This window comes from Moschus berezovskii, chromosome X, assembly GCF_049115385.1.
Source record: "Moschus berezovskii isolate FMDL1 chromosome X, NW_MosBer_1.0, whole genome shotgun sequence".
In the NCBI taxonomy this organism is placed as follows: domain Eukaryota; kingdom Metazoa; phylum Chordata; class Mammalia; order Artiodactyla; family Moschidae; genus Moschus; species Moschus berezovskii.
The window spans coordinates 29,082,238-29,101,913 of NC_142488.1; the positions used below are offsets into that span (position 1 = coordinate 29,082,238).

Sequence of the window (19,676 nt, forward strand, 5' to 3'; positions counted from 1 at the left end):
TCAAGGCTGAAAGTCTAACCCTTCTTTTCTTTAAAACCTACCAATTTGTGATTACGTTCAGACAACTCTACTTGGAAAGAAAACTTTAACTATCACGCTCCCATGTCTTTCCCCCATGGCTATTCTAAGGCCTTTCCATCTCAACTGCCACAGTGTAAAACAAAACAGAATAAACTAATCTCTTCCCTCTCTTCCTTCAACCAAACCATCCCATCATATTCTCATTCCTCAAACCAGAACACAGACCTCAGCATGTCTCTCTTCTACAGATTCAACATTTTCCCACTGCCAGTCAAGTGAAATTTAAATTTCTCATTCTGTAATTTAAGGCACTTTAATTTACACTGAATTCAATGGTATCAAATCAGGTTTTTCTTCAAAAATGTGAAGATTCTCAAAGAACAATGTCCTCACTGGCCCTCAAACAAGTTAGCCTTTCTCTCAACTATACCTTTGCTTATGCTGGTACACTATCTGGAATATCTAAGCCTACACTTTAATTCACATAAAGTCTTACAAAATTCCTTCCTAGAACAATGTTTTATTCTACTCTCCAAATCATTTCCCCAATGATTCTCATCAGTCTTGCTCTTTGTATGTGTAAAAGGTGCCGTACATTTGACCTTAAGTTAGTATACAGTCTTATTGTATGTGGTAACTATCTCATGTATGTCAAGTCTAGAAGGTATCTTATAATTCTTCTCTTTTCTTTATTCCCCAAAGGAGACAGTCTAGTCTTTTGTGAAGCTGAAATACTGCTTTTCTAGAATCTATATACAACCAATAGAGTGATACCAGGCAATAATAAGCTCTGGGTGTGTGGGTTAGCTTGAATTTAAACCTTCAGACTTTCCAAGTTGAGATATTTAAATTTACCTTGGAAAACAAAATAGGTGTATGCCGGCATTAATAAACCACTACACCAGCAACAGGAGAAAATAACATGGCTATCATTTGGGTTGCAAAGGCAGAGAGGATGTAGAGGAACTTAAGCATTCCTCCACTGGCCACAGGCAAAGCCTGTGCTGCGCCCCACTCTCTATCACATCACAAGGTCCACTGCCCATCCAGGTTCACCCCAGCTTGGGAGATGGACGGGGATCATTCCTTACAGGCTATAATGGAAAAAACCCTGAATGAACTTTTTGACCAACCCAATATTTCTTTGTGTCCTGTTGCTCACACAGGACCTGGAACATTCTAAATACTCCATTTTATGGAGGAAAAAGAATCCCATGTGACTGTATAACAATGGTAGGTGTGAGTTTCCATCACTCACAAGGCAGGAAACAACCTTCCTCTGCGACCCATACCGAAAACACCTTTAATAACAGAACTAATGTAGTTTAGGGCTCTGCAGATACAAGAAAGAGTGAAGAAACTGGAGGTGGCACAGAGAGTAAGAAAATTTCACAATGTGTGGGCAATAGGTCCACCAAGGATGGAGTAAGGAATTAGGCTTATTTAGCTTGGAGAAGAGAAAGCTAAAGCATAGTTCGCAAGCTGTACTGATGTCACCATGAGTCTCTCGTCACCAGGGTCTGTCGGCACAATGGAAAACAAAAAGCTTATATTATGTCAGAAAAGCTGGGCAGAGTTTGGTTTGCTTAAATTCTGGTTTTGCTTTCACAGTACTCACAAAAGAGGAGAAAGGCTGAGTAAACATTTAAAAGAAGATGACCACAATCACTAGTAATCAAAGATGTGTACATAATAAGGGCGATATGGTTTTACTTTACAACTTCACAAGTCAAAATCATGCTCCACACTAGCCAGGGCATGTAAGGTGAGTACTTTCCTGTATCAAAAGTGTTCATGGGCACAGGCTTTTTGGAGAGAATTTCAGGCAGTATATTTACCATGAAACTCAAAACATTATTATCCTTTGACTTGGTGATTACACTTCAGTGAATCAAATACAGAAAGTCTTTATGCACAAAGATGTTCCTCACAGGCCTACTTAGAGCAGTGAAAAAACTGGAAACAGCTGTGGAAAATATTATTGGCTCCATACTCTTTAACTGCACCTTGGCCAGAAACTGTAACTGAAGCAAGAGGCTGCAAGCCTTAATTGACAGTGTCACACAGAAACTTGAACAGCATGTGATCATTCTAAGCACAAATATTTGGGGAAGACCGTGTGTTCTACCAGTCACTAGTTAAAGGTAAACGTGTATTTGTATGTATCTGTTATAAAACTTACAGGAACTTATCATAAAGTGGAGTTTCTGTCTACATGTGTTTGCTAAGAAGGCAAAGATTTTCCTGGAACACTGAAAGCTTCCAAGGAGAGTTGCCTTGTCACCTCAAGAGCATAAATATTTGGCAAAAGAAATGGTAACAATTAACATATTTGTGGTAGAAAAGCATTTGTTCGTGTAAATATATAAACTATATTTATCATAGGATAAATTTTTCTTATCAACCTTCTGATTCCTGACTGACTATTTTTGACTACACTGACTTTATTCTGTAACATCTCTAATACATTAAGTAGCTTTTTGGACAGGAGACATCATAACACTTTACTTGGCCTGCTCCTCATAAGCCTGTTTGTAATAAATCTCCAGAATCTTAGAGATTTATTTCCATAAATTCAACATGAATTTGAGTTTTCTTTGTCATAAATTTATTTTTGGAAAATGAGAAATTATTTTTTAAAAGTGGTATTTCAAGAAAATGTAACTTGGAAAATTACATCCCCAAAGAATTTAAGAATGAGAGAAAACTTGGGACACCGACCAAAGCAGGATACAACGTTATAAACATATTACCTCAAACAACTACATATTAATAAAAATGCATAGAAGAAAACACTGGAAGCAATCCTCTAAAATGTAAATGGTGGTTATTTCTGGGCAAAGAGATTTAAAGTGATTTTTGTTTCCTCTTACACTTCATCCTTCCCAATTTTTGGAATGCACATATGTTTTTTACTGTTCAAAAAAGTAAGATTACTATAAAAATGTTTATACCTTCAATACTATTTTTAGCCTGTGGTCCTAAAGTTTAAGATTCACAGTGCTTGGTACACTCTCACGTATTTCTTGAGTCAAGGAACCAAAGAAAACTTGAGGCTATCAAATCTATAATGACACTTTCTTTCAAGGGCCTCAGCTCCTTGATTATTATTCCTTTCAGAACAAAATTAATTTCAGGGTAGTGGTTTACCTGGTTTTGCTAAGATATCAAATTGACAACGAAATTTACAATTTAATTGATAGTCCTAACTTTTATTACTATGAGACTTTATCTTCTACTTTCTGGAAAGAACTCTATCTCTCCAGAGACTTCCATGTTGCTAGTTTAATCATCTGCCTTAGGAAAACATCGTCTGTATCCTTCTGTCTTCTTGAGTGGGATCTGTCTTCTTCCCCAGCAAAATCGCCTTCCCTTGCTCTACTGGGTTTCATTCAATGAACATTTATTTAAAGGCTACCATGTGCTGGGTGCTAGTGCAAAGATGAGGAAGACAGTTCCTGCTTTAAAGAAATTCACTCGTTAGACTTGAGCATAAACAACTATAAATAATACAAGTACTATAATCAAATGTGTGTGAGCTTATTCCTAGTGTTTGGACTTCTGTGCAGACAGCTTCTTGACGGCTCCCTGCTCTTTGCTTGTTTCCTTTGAACCCAGTGTGCCCTTTCAGTACCTCATCGGAGTTGCTTCAGACTCAGACAATCCTGCACAAGCTTTTAAGACTCTGTGTTTCTCTTCCCTGCATATTGGCAGATGGCTGACTGCATCACGGTCCATGAAGTCTCTGGTTCTTTAGTCATCTGCTTTCTGGTTCTCAGATCCATTCTCTGACCTTCCCCCTGCTCTGCTCGCTACGACAGAGAATGGCATTTTCCTGCTCCCTGACAACCAGCTTCTGAGCAAGTGTGGCCAAAGGGAGTCAGTGGCAGAAGCACAGGGGGAGGGGGCAGGAGGAAGGACAGGCCAGGCTATTTCGCTCTTTCTCTCTCTGTCTTCAGCACAAGCTCTGGGAGTAGCCTTCTCTCCTCTGTGGCTCCCTCTCCCCCTGCCCCTCCACTGGCCCCTCCCTCAGTTATCCCAACTGGCCACCGGTTAGGGCTCCAGGTGATGGCTCTGGTGAAACCACCTCTTGGTACTGTCCCTCCAGCCCTGGCTACAACAGAGGTGTTGTCCTGTTTGGTCACCCAATGATGGAAGAGCTGAGAAGCCAACTTCTTGCACAAATTCTCTCTGTTGGAAATAATGAGTGGTTTCTGTTTTCTGACTGGACCCTGATAGATCCATCATCCAAGTCAAAAATCTCAGTGTAAAAACCTTCCACATAGGGGACTTCCTCAGTGGTCCAGTGGTTAAGACACTGTGCTTCCACTGTAGGGGGTGCAGGCTTGATCCCTGGTTGGGGAACTAAGATTCCACAAGCCATGTGGCGAGGCCAACAGGTAAAACAAAACCAAACAAACCTTCAACATGTCATATAAGCTTTTTCTGGGCTCATCCCTCCTCACCTCTGCAGCCACTCCCTTGTCCCCTCCCTACCATAACAGTACTGCCACCACTTCCTCTGCATCAGACATTTTTCTGGGCATGTCACATTATTTCACAGGCTTTCCCCTTTCTTTTTACTCTTGAGTTATTGTACATGTTTCTTTCCTTTGGATAAGGAAGGACATGAAGTAGGATAACAAAATTAATAGTAAGTAGTGCTGTATCATTATCATCATCAATAGTAATTATAGCTCCTTGAGTAGTTACTATGTCAGACATTTTGTAATATACATATATTCTTTCTAATTCCCACAATGCTCCTCAAAGTAAGTCCTGTCATAAAAACTTAACAAATCACAAAACTGGGGTGCAAAGTTGTTACTGCTTTGTGTTTGGCCACAGAGAAGTGGTGACAGAACCAAAATTTCAGATCCATGTCTTGCCAGCCTCAAAGTCAATGAACTTACTGTCCTGCTACATCATGTTACCTGCTAACCTCAACTCATTAAGTGACATTAAGTCACAGTGTAATCAACCCATTCAACACATAACAGAGAGTACACACACCACATTTTATGTTCCAGATAAAAACCAAACTTGCTAAGAAGGCCTAGGAAATGGTAAAGAATACAGATCCATTCTTTGCCTGAATTTTATTCAACTGGCAAAATATCAATATAAAATCTTGTCAGAAACATTTTCTATGTGTTCATCTTTGGTGTCAATTACCCTTTCCCAAGGACACTTGGTTTGAGTTTACATTTACACTTTTAAAAATGAAATGCTCGAGCAGAGTGTACTCAAAGTACAGTTTTTCCACAAAGAGAGAAACTGGGACTGGGTCAAGCAACTTGTATAGCAACTTCACACTGCTGTGACATCCAAATGTGTATTCAATGGGGCCATTTCACTGATCGAGATACAGACTAGCTCAAGCGTGGCTGAACTTGTGCAGTGAGTCACGTGTGATATGAGTGTGTACACTAGTCAGTTTTGATAAGACCACCTGAAAGTCTGCGACATAGTGGAGGTTTAAAAAAAAATTGTCCTTCATCAGTTGAAGAAACACTGCTCTAAAACTGACAGCCTCTTTATAGAACTTGAAAGCAAAAGATAAACTAAACTCTTTCCACCAAAATGAATGCTTGATAAACAATATGTGTGTAAACATATAAATACATGGGCACACGGGCATGTGCACACACAGATGCAAACTCATAGGTAATGTATGTCCTGGTTACATAAGCTTCAATTTATAAGAAGGCATAAGGACTCTGCTGGAGTGATGCAAAGGATCAAGACTTTGTGGAATGGCCAATTCTCAAACATTCTCACAGAATATGTAAGTTAATGACTCATCCACTATGTCAGAAAGAGAGTCTTTCAGAGTATTTTTAGGTTACTTTATTACTACCATGGAGAGTATGGACTTTAAAAACTCACTATCTATTTTATATGAGAGTTCTGACTGTTTTGGATCTCTTTCCAGCAAAACTGCAGCTCCTAAGAGACATACAGAGGTAATCAGACTTCTGTGCTTAAAAAAGAAATATTGGCAATGTCTGAAAAAGAGTCGACACGTTTTTAGATGCCTTTACTTTGTGTGCAAAAAAAAAACTATCTTCTGCAGACCCAGCTACATGAAATGGTCCACATCCAGCACTTTTCTCACAGCTGCAGGTGTAACCTTAATGTTCCTCTTATTTAGATCCAGTAAACTACCCCAATTTTGGCAGCTCATTACAACCGTAAACCAGTCTAAGCCTGAAAGAGAATCCTTTTGAGTTTTCTTCTAAATAAGCTTTGGAAGATGCAATTCAGAAACATCTATGCATTTAGGTTCCTCAATTAGAAGCTTTAAATCAAGTTATTTGAACAAGAAGAATATTATAAAAGGCTATCCCATTAAAATGCCATAAATTCGGGTTCTAAGATTACATTTCTATTTTACAAATGGGGACGATCAATTGATCTTAACTGAAGTTAAAAGAGCCGATTATTTTTCTTTTCTCTTTTATAAGCAGGATAGAAGTGAAGGAAGACCATTCATAACAGCCTTAATGTCTTATGCCTTCTATTTTGCTAATCTGAGTAAATCTCCTGTGCTAACTTTGTCAGCTAGGGAATAAAGAATGTCATTTGAGATTCCATAGCTTAATTATGCTGATAAAGCAGTTTGATAAATCATGCTACGAGTAATGGATATTCCTTGGAGAACAGTGAACTAGGAGCCATAAAATGTGTGCTCTGGACTTGGTTCCTTATCTTCCACCTATATGTCAGTATGAATAAGTCAAAGCAAGTTTTGTGCCTCAACCTGCTCAAGTTAAGACGGAAGAAGGAAACTGTGGCCCTGTCCACTCAAATGGCAGCATTATTTTCCAAATCAAAATCAGGAGCCTACTCAAGTGGATGGCTGGACAGAAGACCTGAAACTGACAGAAAATTCACATGCCAGCTATATACCTAATTCACAACTGCGTAAGGATTATATACAGTTATTTTCAAAAGGTCTTTGTACACTGTAAAGTACTACAAAGATGGAAGTACAATAATTAATCATTTGACGCTCTTATTATTCATATCTTCCAGGCTGGTGGCCACAAAGGAGGCCTGGAGAGTTGGGCACAGCATGCATAAGGCTGAGCCAAACCCAGCCAGAAGTTCAATTAAACCCAGACATTTAGACATGGAAGGTTGCTACCCAACTTGCTAAGTCAGAAATCTGAGACTGAGGGAAAGTAAAGGACCAGCTCAAGGTCACAGCCAAGCGGGGATCTGAATTGAGAAATTCTTTTTTTTCCCGTTTTTTAAAAAAATTTATTTATTTTAATTGGAGACTTTCCATTTCAAGGTGCTATGGAATAAAATCCAAAGACAGAAGATTTAATCCTTAATGATACTTAAAGAAATAGATAAGAGAAGGAATATGCAAAATATTGAGTAGCTTGAGTAGGTTGAGTTTACAAAATATCCTGAGATAATCACTAGGAAATGCTCCCCATGCAGAAGGAATTCAGTCAGAGTTCTACTCGCCAGAGCATCCTCAGGAGGGAATACTTAATGGGATGGAGAAAACCTACCAAAAGAGAGAGAATATGCTAACTTAATTTTTCTTCCTCTTGGTAATCTGAGGAAAGAGCTATAGGACTTGTATGACAGTGTTTCTAACTCTATGTGCGGAGTGTGTGTGCGTGCTTAGTCGTGTCCCACTCTCTGTGACTCCACGGACTGTAGCCTCCCAGGCTCCTCTGTCCATGGAATTTTCCAGGCAAGAATATTGGAGTGGGTTGCCAATTCCTTGTCCAGGGGATCATCCCAATCCAGGGATCAAACCCATATCTCTTGCATCTCCTGCACTGGCAGATGGATTCTTTACCACAGAGCCAACTCTATATGAGCAACTACAATTGTTTATTAATGACAATACTGATGCATCTTGAAAAACCTCTTAGCCTTTTGATTCTCTTCACTAGGGCTGCTGAAGAATCACACTGGCCTGAGATCCATCAGACCCTAGAACTGAGCCCTCACTCGAATCCTCTGAAGCTCTTCTCAGGTGTTAGGGGCCACATGCTGATGGACTGCCTTCAAATCACAAGGGTTTTTAAGACCACTTTTCCTAAGAATTCCTAAAATAGTTATGTCTATTTTTGAAAACAGAGATTCTGTATCATTTGGTTGAATATCATGCAAAGCGGGCTCCAGACTTGGGGCAACAGCTAAGAGGGGCTAGGTCCTTTTAGACAATGCCAGACCCACAGAAAAAGAAGGCAACCAATTCCCCAGATGAAAAAAACTGGTGGTGAAAGAACTTCAAAAAAGGAAAAGGCAATTGGGTTAAGAAATGTCAGATCATCCGCCACATCTCGATTTTAGTAAACAGCTGCAAATTAAATCAGTTAACTCTCTGAAACTTCATGATTCTCTTTTCACATTATCCTATTTTTTTAAAACCTATGTCTCCTTTACAAACTGCTATTTTTGTGCTGCACTGCTGGTGTGCCCCATGTGAACACCTTATACTGTAGGGCAGAAAGAAGCCAGGGAAGGGACCACATAAAGATTTTATTGTATTTATAATTAATATACTCTCAATAAGACAGACTAAGAAATATATTTTGAAAGTATTTTTATTCTATGTCTGTTGGGGATGGAATGCTTTTTAAAAAAAAATGTTTACTTAACATTTCGGTGATGAACTTAAGAACCTAGACATAAATTGTGAGAAAATGACAGGCTTTTTATCATAGAGCGGCACTTTACATAAATCAATATTGTATTAGTATTTCAAAATAAATTCCAGAGCATATTACTACCTAACATCTACTGATTTTTAAAAATGCCTTTTGGAGCCTTAAAGAACTTTAGGTTTTAAATCACCGAGATAACCGTTTGGAACAACAATCTTGCCATTCCATTTGTAAAGATGCTAATGGAAACCTGAAATTCACCTCATGAATGGAACATATTATTATGTCTAAGAAATGTGGAAGAATATGCCTCTCAACAGCAAACAGAGGGCCCAGCAGGTATATTTCCAGAGAGCCTCCTTACTAGAGGGTGGCAGCTCACCCTCACTTTGCCTGTAAGACAGGAATACGTGGCAGGATCTTCTCCCTATTGTTTCTTTGCCAAGAATGTGCATTTTTTAAAATAGGGGTGATTAAACTTTTAGAAATGCATGTGTCTGCAAAATCAGCCAAAGGTACTTCTTGAAAATTATAATCACAACAAGGTTTGGAAACAACCTGACCCACTCAGCCCAAAGCAAGAGAAAAACAAAATTCTTCAACATTTTGGTCCAATACCCTCATTCTAATGATAAGGATAATAAGGCCATGCCAAAAAAAATGGCAAATTTTGTTTTTTAATATACCACTCACCCCACTACATTCAGGGTAGTCAGAGAAATATACTGAAAGAAAACTGCTTTTTTAGTTGTTCTTATTGATTTCTTTGTGCAAACAAAACAATGCTTTTGCCAAACCATTAATGTTGTGTATAAAAATTTTTGGAGCCATTCCAATGCTCCACTTCCTAATGACTGTCAGGTCACCACTGTGAACATTTAAAGTATTTCTTTACTATACCTTGTGTTGTGTTTGTATGGGAGCCTGACAATTTCTTCCTTCATAACTCGGAATTTGTTAAACATGTACACAGTTTAAACCAAGGGGAAAACATAGTATTTTTAACCTTTGATGAAAACTCACTCAAAAAAGCCATTTTAGATCTGTTGAGAATAACCTGAAAATAATTCTTTTACGTTTTTTTTTAAATAATAAGCTAGTCTTATCTTCTTTACTACTCAATTTTTTAAAGTCAGCTTTTTATGAATGTACATATCTGGAGACTAACAACACACAAGATGATCTCTTTGTAATTAAATTTATCTGATAAAGTTTATGGGGAATCAGGACTTAAATTGTCTATGTATGTGTGATGTGGGGGAAGGTGTATATGTGACTATTGATGCTTGTCTGTCACAGGTTCTCCCTGGTTAATGAATTAGAGCGCTAGGGACTCTAAGGAAAGGGATAGATAGTACAGATGAAGAAAATTTTCTTGTTAAATATCGTATTGTAAATAGTATAAACTTACTGTAGAAAGTCAGAAAAGAAGAATGAAAAAGAAAATCACCTAAGAATTCTACTAAGTAGAGATCTGCAAGATTAACATTTTGAGCAATCCCATAGCCTTCCATCAGTTAATGCTCAGGTGCTATTTTTGCCTGGAGAAGGAAATGGCAACCCACTCTGGTATTCTTGCCTGGGAAATTCCATGGACAAAGGAACCTGGCAGGCTACAGTCCATGGGGTCGCAAAGAGACAGGACTGAGTGACAAAACAACAAACAACAAGGGTAGTAAGGGTACTTAATCTTGTAGGTTATTTCAGGGATGTAGACACCCAACAAACTACTAAGTCAATCACTCCATGTCTATCTGGCAACAGTGAAAGGAAGAGTGTCCACTGTCCAGGAATCCCCCAGACTACTTCTATAAATGGAATGGTTTGTTCCAGAAATACCATTCAAAAAACTGTCTATCCATAGGTAAAACTGTCAACCCTACTTGTAGCAGGTGCGTGGTAACCTACAAGGACATACTTTCATAAGTTAATAAAATAAATGAGGTAAATGCAAACAGTAACAGAAGCCCTGGGGTGGATCCCAGGGTGGAGTACAGTGTGTTAGTCCCTTAGTCGTGTCTGACTCTTTGTGATACCATGGACTGTAGCCCGCCAGGCTCCTCTTTCCACGGGGATTTTCCAGGCAAGAATACTGGAACGGGTTGCCATGCTCTCCTCCAGGGGATCTCCCCAACCCAGGGATCAAACCTAGGTTTCCCGCATTGCAGGCAAATTCTTCATTGCTGAGCCTGGCACATGGTTTCTCTGTACCTGACTTCACCACCCTGTGAGAGAAGGCTGTTGACACCCTTTACCAGGCACAATGGTTGCTGACATCCATTTCCATGTGCAGTGCACACAAGAGGCTCTCAATAAATGGAAGATGTTATGCGATGTGTCACCATTTGAATAAAAGCCTGGGAAATGTGATTGTAATACAAATATTGAAAATATAAGTTTTGAAAGCTGAAAATCAAATTTCAACACTTAGTTCGTTTCCAAGATGTTTGTTGTTAGGAGGGCAAAACACAAAATTTCAAAAAGGGGGGGAATGAATGGTGGTGGAATTGACCACATATTTATGATGGCAGCATTTTATTCCATGTTCAGTTCAGTTCATTCGTGTCCGACTCTTTGCGACCCCATGAATCACAGCATGCCAGTCCTCCCTGTCCATCACCAACTCCCGGATGACCTCAATTAAGTTGATTTCATCAAAGAATAAGTCTGTTAACAAATGAACTCTAAATTTCCCTGCAACTGTAAAATAATATTATCTTCCACAGTCAGGTGATTTGCCCAGGGTTACTAACCATGCCAGATTACCAGCTTGAATGATCAAGCTACTGAGAAAACTTTAGAAATATGATGATAAAAAGCATATTTAATTCCGATTGAAGATGCAAACACCTCTTCACTGAGAGTTCATAATTAGCTCTGTATCAACCATGTTTGTGAATTCTCATTGCAGAGTACTTCTAAGTAAGCTGGTAGAGTGTACAATGCAATGAAATGGAAAGATGGCCGAGGTACATTTCCTTTAGGTGAGTAAAAAATGATTACAAAAAGAATGATTCAACCTTTGTAAAAATATATGTACGTATAGAGAGAAATTTTTGAGGATACCTGCTAGGTGGTTAAACATTAGTTAGCTAAGAGGTGGGTAACAGATGATTCTTTTCTTTTTTTGGTAGCTTATTTATATTTTTTAAACATTTAAAAATTTGAACAAGTATTGATTCCAAAATAATTATAATTTTTCATCTTTTTGTGCATATGGAATCTTAGTTCCCTGAGCAAGGATCAAACCCATGCCCCTTGCAGTGGAAGCTCAGAGTCAATCCCTGAAACACCAGGGAAGTCCCTCTCATTTTTAAATAAAAGTAAATTAAAATTTTATAACTAAAGATCACTGTGATTAGAGCAGGAAAAATTACAAGCGGGTTGAGCCCCTGTAAACCAGAGGTTATAATCAGTAGATCCAGTTCAAATAAGCTCTTTACTGAAAGATTTCGTTTGTCTTGAAAAATCCAGAGTCTTGAGAACACTGGGCTAGGAACCAGCTCCCTCAGCACAGCCACTGCCTACTTCAATTCTCTCATTTACCAAAACGTAAGCATTCAAGTTTTCCACCTGTGGTCTTAACAATGCAGCAAAAAAGCCAGAAAACTTCTGCAGGGGCTGAAAATGTAGCACTTGAAGATTAGTTGATCCTGATTTTCCTTCAGTTTTTAAAAGTGTGTGTGCGCACATATGTGCCTGTACATACACACACACACTTACTGTGAGACTGGGCTGACATAATATTATTTGTATTGAGTATCTCTGGCTAGTAGAATTTTAAGTGACTTTTCTTTTACACACTTTGGCTTTTTTTCCCCAGATTTTCTAGAAGGAACTTCCATCATTTATATTTTTCTTTATGTTTAATCTTTTATTTCATATCGGAGGATAGTTGATTAATAAGATTGAGTTAGTTTCAGGTGTACAGCAGAGTGATTCAGCTATACAGATATCTATTAATTTTCAATTTATTTTCCCATCTAGGTTATTACAGAATACTGAGCAGAGTTCCCTGTGCTACACAGTAGGTCCTTATTGGAAAAAGTTTAGGAAAACAATCAGGGCGGGGGAGACGCTAATATCTCCTATCCCCTGTCTTCATGTGTACATGCTCGGTCGCTTGGTCATGTCCGACTTTCTGTAACCCTATGAACTGTAGCCCATCAGGCTCCTCTGCTGCTGCTGCTGTGTCCCTTCAGTCGTGTCCGACTCTGTGCGACCCCATAGACGGCAGCCCACCAGGCTCCACCATCCCTGGGATTCTCCAGGCAAGAACACTGGAGTGGGTTGCCATTTCCTTCTCCAATGCATGAAGTGAAAAGTGAAAGTGAAGTCACTCAGTCGTGTTTGACTCTTCTCAACCTCATGGACTGCAGCCTACCAGGCTCCTCCATCCATGGGATTTCCCAGGCAAGAGTACTGGAGTGGGTTGCATTTCCTCCTACAGGGGATTTTTCCTGACCCAGGGATTAAACCCATGGCTCCCGCATTGGCAGGCAGATTCTTTACCACTGAGGGTCCTGGGAAACCCCCACACCCTGTATTCATAGCTAGAAATCATTAACCAAAGGGAACCAATGGCAGAAGGGCAGTAGGAGCTACACACAGGTACCTGGATACACACATGTAGAAAATATATGTCTGAGTATTCTGATTCCCATGGGTTTTCTCACATAACTTAAACCCAAAGAGTTCACCTCATGCATTTCAGTCTGTAAATACATCTAGTCACAAAAAAGACTTTAAAAATGTTTAGTAGTAGAGAAGGCATGACGATTTTTAATTAAAACAACAACAACTAGTTACAACATGAGGGGATTAAGTTCAGATTATTCCTGAGGGATCAAAAATGGCAGAGAGTGGACTTTCATCAAGCATTAAAAAGACTGGTGTTTTACCCTTATTTGAAGGCTGTGCATCTGTTAAAAAAATTCCAAGTTATGGGAAGGGTGGGTGCTGCCAGGCTCTCACACAAACACAAAACAAGCCATCATACGATGACCAATCATTGAAAAGTACTTGCTGATAACCTGATGTGTTTAGGACTATGAGCACTGGAGTGACTGCAGAAAATTCCTTGACACAACATTCGTGGTTTGGCAAAAGTGTTTTCTTGGTTTCACAAGGAAGAAATCAATCAGAACAACTTGAAACAGATTTCTTCCTTTGGGGGAAAAAACTGCCATCCATTGCAAGTACTTTTTTCCTGTCCTTTTAAGCAACAAAAACAAAAAAAACTAGTAAGGCCTTTTAACCTGCTCAGATATACTGAATTTTCAGGAATCAATGAAATTCTAAAACTTATTTGTAACCAACCTCGGGAAAAAAGAAAGCTAATGGTCAATTTAGAATAGAAAGGTGCTGCTGTTTTTCACTTCTTAAAACAATCTAGTGACATATCTAGATAACAAATGGCTTGTGCACTACAAACTTCTTTATCCTATGAGTCATCTGTCATTTCATGTGGAGGAAAGATGGCCATGTCCTTACCTAAAGACTGGTAGAGCTCTGTCATTTTAGGATGGTCCCAGCAAGTTGTTTGGGTCTCGTGGCTAAAACATAAAACACAAAGAGAGACTTTAGAATTTAGAATGAGTAATAGAGGAAAAGAGAGACAAAAAAAAAGCACAAAATGCTTTTCGATCGTTTGGTTTCATGACTTCAAAGGACTTCCATCCTGTACTGACAAATGTTTATTTTACAACAGAAAGGCCGTTACCTTTGCTTTCAATGGGAAAAGCAATATGATCATGATTTTGTAACCAGCATTTGTTTATTTTTTGCACCCACAAGTCTGGTGCACTTCTGTTATCAGAAAAGGGCCTGGATACGTAATCAATAATTGAAAATCAGGGTTTCTTCAGCCATCTAACTCGGGAACATACTGAAAGGACACAGACAAGGGTTATTCAACTCTGTCAAAGAGATACTGGACATTAATTTCAGAAATCAATCGCCTTGCTTCTCACTTGCTCTCATTGCCCCTGACACGTTTCCCTTACTTTCTTCTCTGTACCCAGATCTCATCTCCATGATGACACCAGCTTAGGGTTTATCCATTGCCCGACTCATAGATCATCTCTTCCCTCTTCCCATTATTTTAGAATGTCTTTTTGACTCAGCACTTGCTACGCCACTGCACCTTTTCCTATGTTTACTTGGGCCTGAATGAAGCATTCACAGTTCCCTTCCATTTCTTGAAGTTTAGGTAAGTGTGGTTGCCGGCTATCAGCTCCTGCCGCAAAAAGAACAGAACACCTTTGTTCCTCATTCGATTCCGGGAATAAACCTGGGACAGATAACTACATATACTTTTCCTTTACTTTGGACCATCTACATAAATCACCACAGCATCGTATTTCCAGTTTTTGGGGATTACCTGACTGGCCTTTGATGCAGTAAAATGCAGCCTTGAATGATATTTCGGTACTCATAAGCAGAGCCTATTCATCATCTTTCAGGGAAAAGGGTGGGGGGCAGATGGAGAGAGGAGAAATGGCTTAAATGTGGACACTTGAAGGGGAGCAGAAAACACAGAGGTTGCACACAGAAAGAGGAGCTTGGGGAGGCCAACAAAGTCAAGTGTAGGTGTTAAATCTTAGGATTAGACTCTGCCTCTGTGGCATACTAGCTGTGAAATTTGAGGCTGCCCCGCTCACCTAGGGGTATTAAAGGAGGAATTAGTATAGGTCAGTGACTGATACCTTCTGGCACTCAATATGTGGTCATTTCTGTTATTATGTGGCACCCCCAATTTGTTGTTTTAGTCGCTCAGTCGTGTCTGACTCTTGTGACCCCCATGGACTGTACCTTGCCAGGCTCCTCTGTTCACAGGATTTCCCAAATTACTGGCCCTTGAAAGCAAAGCTTTCGTTAGTTAATTATGATAGAGATGAGGATCCAACTGTGGTAAGTCAGCCACACCTTAAGACCTTTCGTAGGGGCAAAAGCAATGCTCAGTATGTACTGCCTATGTTTTACAGAAAATATGCAAAATGGAGAAACATTTACTGTGGTCTGCTAAATATAACACAATCACAAATGACACAAAGATGTGTGGCAGTTCCCCAAGCTGTACAACTTCAGAGACCAGCCCTCTGATATTTCCCAATCAGTAACTGAACGGTAAAAGCCAGCGAAAAGAAATTTACAAGAAAGGGTTCCTTGCTGAAGGGCTGCTTCAGTCTCTTCCACACCTGTCCGATTTCTGTTTGACTTTTCCACAGAGGCAATCCGCATGTGAGGAGTAGACAGGGGCTTCTCAGCCGAGGGAATGTAGCAGAGTAAAGTCCAAGTCTTGCAAAACAAAAGATACAGCGCAAGCTGTAGGGAGTTTTAGAAAGCCCCATGTCCACAGTGGTTTATGATCTGGAGAAGGGGTGGGAGGGATGGGTACTTTATATGCACAGCACAAGAAGGCTGCAGCTTGCAGCTTCATAGAAAAAAAAAAGTGTTGCTTATTCTCAGGCATTTTTTTTTTTAAGCTCCGAACGAGACCGAGTACCAATTCTGTACACGAGTGCCCAGCAAGGAAAGGTTACCTGCTATGGCGACCACCCTGCATTTAGGCCTCTGCCATTTCCTATGGCCATCATATGTGAGCTCTAGGGAGAGAGGGAGGGGGAAGACGGGAAGGCACATGTGTCCACATGTACAGGCTCTTATTACACACGCTGTGTAATTATAACACACCATCTCCACCACGTGTGGGAGGACTGGAGCATCTTCAATCGATGGGCAGAAAAACATCTGTCTGAGTTGATAAACCTGACCTGACAGAGACAGAGAGAACCAGTCTGAAAAGCCACCATCTGTAATAGACGTTAAATTGGGGGAACATGGGCAAGAAGTAACTTGTATCAAATGTGACTCCCAAAGAAAAGAGAAACCTGCCTCCGAGTGACAGGAGAAGAGACTGAATGGGAGCTTCAGAGAGCTCCCTCCCTCCGAAGATTTCATGACTGTTGATACATTTACACCTCTACCTTTTAAAAAATATTTATTTATTTGGCTGCACTGGGTCTTAGTTGTGACATGTGAGATCTAGTTCCCTGCGTGCGTGCTAAGTTGCTTCAGTCATGTCTGACTCTTTGCGACCCCATGGACTGTAACCCGCCAGACTCCTCTGTACATGCAATTTCTCAAGCGAGAATACTGCAGTGGGTTGCCATGCCCTCCTCCAGGGGACCTTCCCGACCCAGGGATTGAACCCTGGTCTCCTGAGGCTCCTGCAATGCAGGTGGAGTCTTTAACACTGAGCCACCAGGGAAGCCCCACTTGTTCCAGTGAATAAAAATTATGAAAGGGATTTTAGAAATTATTTAATCCATCCATCTACAGTGAAATTGAAGTGTCCTTTACTGGAATAAGGAAAACATTCTAAGCCTCCACTTCCATACTCCATTCCTGAGCTACCAGATATTAGTTAGTCCTACCTAGGTACTCATTCTCTCTCCCAGTTACTTATGATTCTGGGGGATCCAAATAACCTACATCAATGAACTCAAACCAGTCCAAAAGCCAATCTTCATTTACTATCTTCGTCTTCCTCTCCAACACACAAACCTTTTATTTTGAAGCAATGCAAAGTACCTAGAAAAACAGATCTATATTTCACCTTTGCCGAGTTAGTTTCACTTCAATTACAACCCAGCAGTAAGTGACAGAAGTGAGCACAAGTGCAAAGAAGAAAAGAATAAAGGGTGGGACTAATCCTCCCAACTAGAAAAATAATCTTTTAATCATTTAATGCTAAAAACCACTGGCAACATAGCTGTAATGACTTCGGCTTTGGGAGTAACTATATGGAGAAGCAAATACACATTTCACTGTATGTGGGTATTTTTGATGAATCCAAGGCCTGGTGGGACATATTTAACCTCCTAAACAGATAGGAAAGATGAGAATGAACAGGATGAAACGGTAAACACAAACTTGCATAAGTCCTATCTACATTCTACCTTATAGGATAAATCAATTATTGGTCTCTGATCAATACTGGTTTTACAGTTGTATTTCTGACTCTGTGCCTATCTTCAAAAACAGGAGAGGATCCTCAGTAACTCCATGAGAAGCAGCTCAGGTTTACCTGGAATATGCAGACAATATAGAAAAATATGCTGTGCTGGGGAGGTGGTGGTGGATGGGTGGTGGTACTGCTTTTTTAGCAACTGTCTTTTTTGCACTTCACTTTTCACATCGTTAACACATTCCCCATATACCATGTCCAACTCGAAAGGCAATTCTGAATCCTGTTCACAAGTTAATGGTTCTATCTTTGTTCAGCCTTCCTGAAAACAGTGATGTTCCACATAGATCAAAATTCTATACATGCATTCAGAGACCAGCCTTATAAATAATCCTTAAAATGCCCTTTAAATCTTTAAAAAAATGTTATTGATTTTGGCCATGCTGGTTCCAAAACCTGGCATCAGACATGCCTCTCTGAACAGCCTTCAAACTCTGATCTCCTCCCTCCGCCCTTTTTTAATGTGTACAAGCTACCATAATCTCGTTTCCCTTTTATTTTGGGCCATGATAAGAAGGTAAAACAAATTAAAATACACAATCACTGGATGTGACAAAAGACCCCGGCAACACCTATGTGTCAATAATAAGAAATTAAAGCATTACTCCACCGAGCACAGGGCTGACCTAATTTCCTACCACACAATTTAAATTTTCTCTCACCTTCTTTAGTTTCAAGTAGTGTGTAAGGTTATTATAACCATCTCAGAGCTGTTCCTACTGTCAGTGCTGGAATATCAGACTTACTGGAATTGCTTTTTTAGTTTCTTTAAAAACAAAACAAATACTAAACACTTAGAAAAGTAACAAAATTCCACTGTTTTCCCCAGGAAAATGGTAGTTGCCTAATTAAACTAAGATTTCTTCTGCCACCACTGTTATTTGGTACCAAAAAGATTCTAAACATTTGCCTTTTAAAAAAATATCTTTCCACTATTTCCCAGGGAGGAAAGTGATCCCTATGCAGCGATATAAAGGTAGCATTCTCTTGTGATTTGCAGAGGATTAGCGTTTGGCTTCATATATAATCTGGAGCCCATTGATCCACACACACAAAATCATTTCCCTTTAATCTGGGGATCAGACTCTTTTTCTGGAGAAACCTGGGCATTTGCATGCTGAATGCTGAACTTGGCTGCCACTGCTGGAAGACTCGAAGGGTGGGAATGGGAAAATAAAAGTTTCTGCTACTGTGGGTAGGGGGTTTAGGGGGGTGGGTGTCAGCGCAAGCATCAGATATCCTATTCTAGTCCCCATTTCGTGTTCCCTGTGCTTGTTAACATTTTATTCTGTTCGGCTCAAGCCAGGGCAAAAATGATTGTCTCTGTGACTGTTCCAGCTGTTACTCCTCCTCTGGTCTGTTTGCTTTTCAGGGCTTAACTCCCACCCACCCTCAACTTCGGCCAAAGCAATTTCACTTCAGGGTCGTGTCCAATCCAAGATCAAACAATGATGACTGAAACCAATTCTACAGTGATCAAGGGTCAGAAACCTTTCATATAGCCATGTTGTTTCATTTGCTCTTCTGCTTTTCCAAAGAGATCCTCCAAAGAGGGGATTTGGGACAAGGAAATAAAAAATCTAGACGAAAAAGAAAGGGTGATGGGGGGTGACAGGGAGAGGCCACAGGGATAAAAAAACCAAGAGACCAAGAAGAGCTTGTTGGCCACATATGTTTATTTCACTTAAAGACTTCGGTTCATCACTTACATTGGATGAATTTTTCTCCCATGTTATTTTATAATTAATAATATGTCTCTGTTGGGCAACCAAACCCTTTCAATTCAAGCTTCAAACTTTACTTCAAATTGAATGGAGATAAACAGCGTCCTGCCCTTTTCATTGTCATGATTCGATTGAGAATGACAAACTTTGCTTAAAGACAGGCACAGACAGACACCTGGAGAAACATGAGAAGGACACCCAGAACTGACTCCACGTTCAACCCCAGAGGGCAAAGAAAAAAAAAAAAACACCCTGAATCCT

General features: G+C 39.8%; 1 protein-coding gene across 9 annotated transcripts in view; it reads right to left on the minus strand.

Annotated features, from left to right (window-relative positions):
- The window catches only part of DMD (dystrophin), a 2,246,075-nt gene that overhangs the window by 135,234 nt on the left and 2,091,165 nt on the right, over positions 1-19,676 (minus strand). For all 9 annotated transcript variants that reach the window (XM_055393453.2, XM_055393450.2, XM_055393451.2 and 6 more), the window contains one exon: positions 14,154-14,215. In XM_055393453.2, coding sequence (XP_055249428.2) covers positions 14,154-14,215 — 62 coding nt within the window. The remainder of the gene's footprint in view (positions 1-14,153; positions 14,216-19,676) is intronic.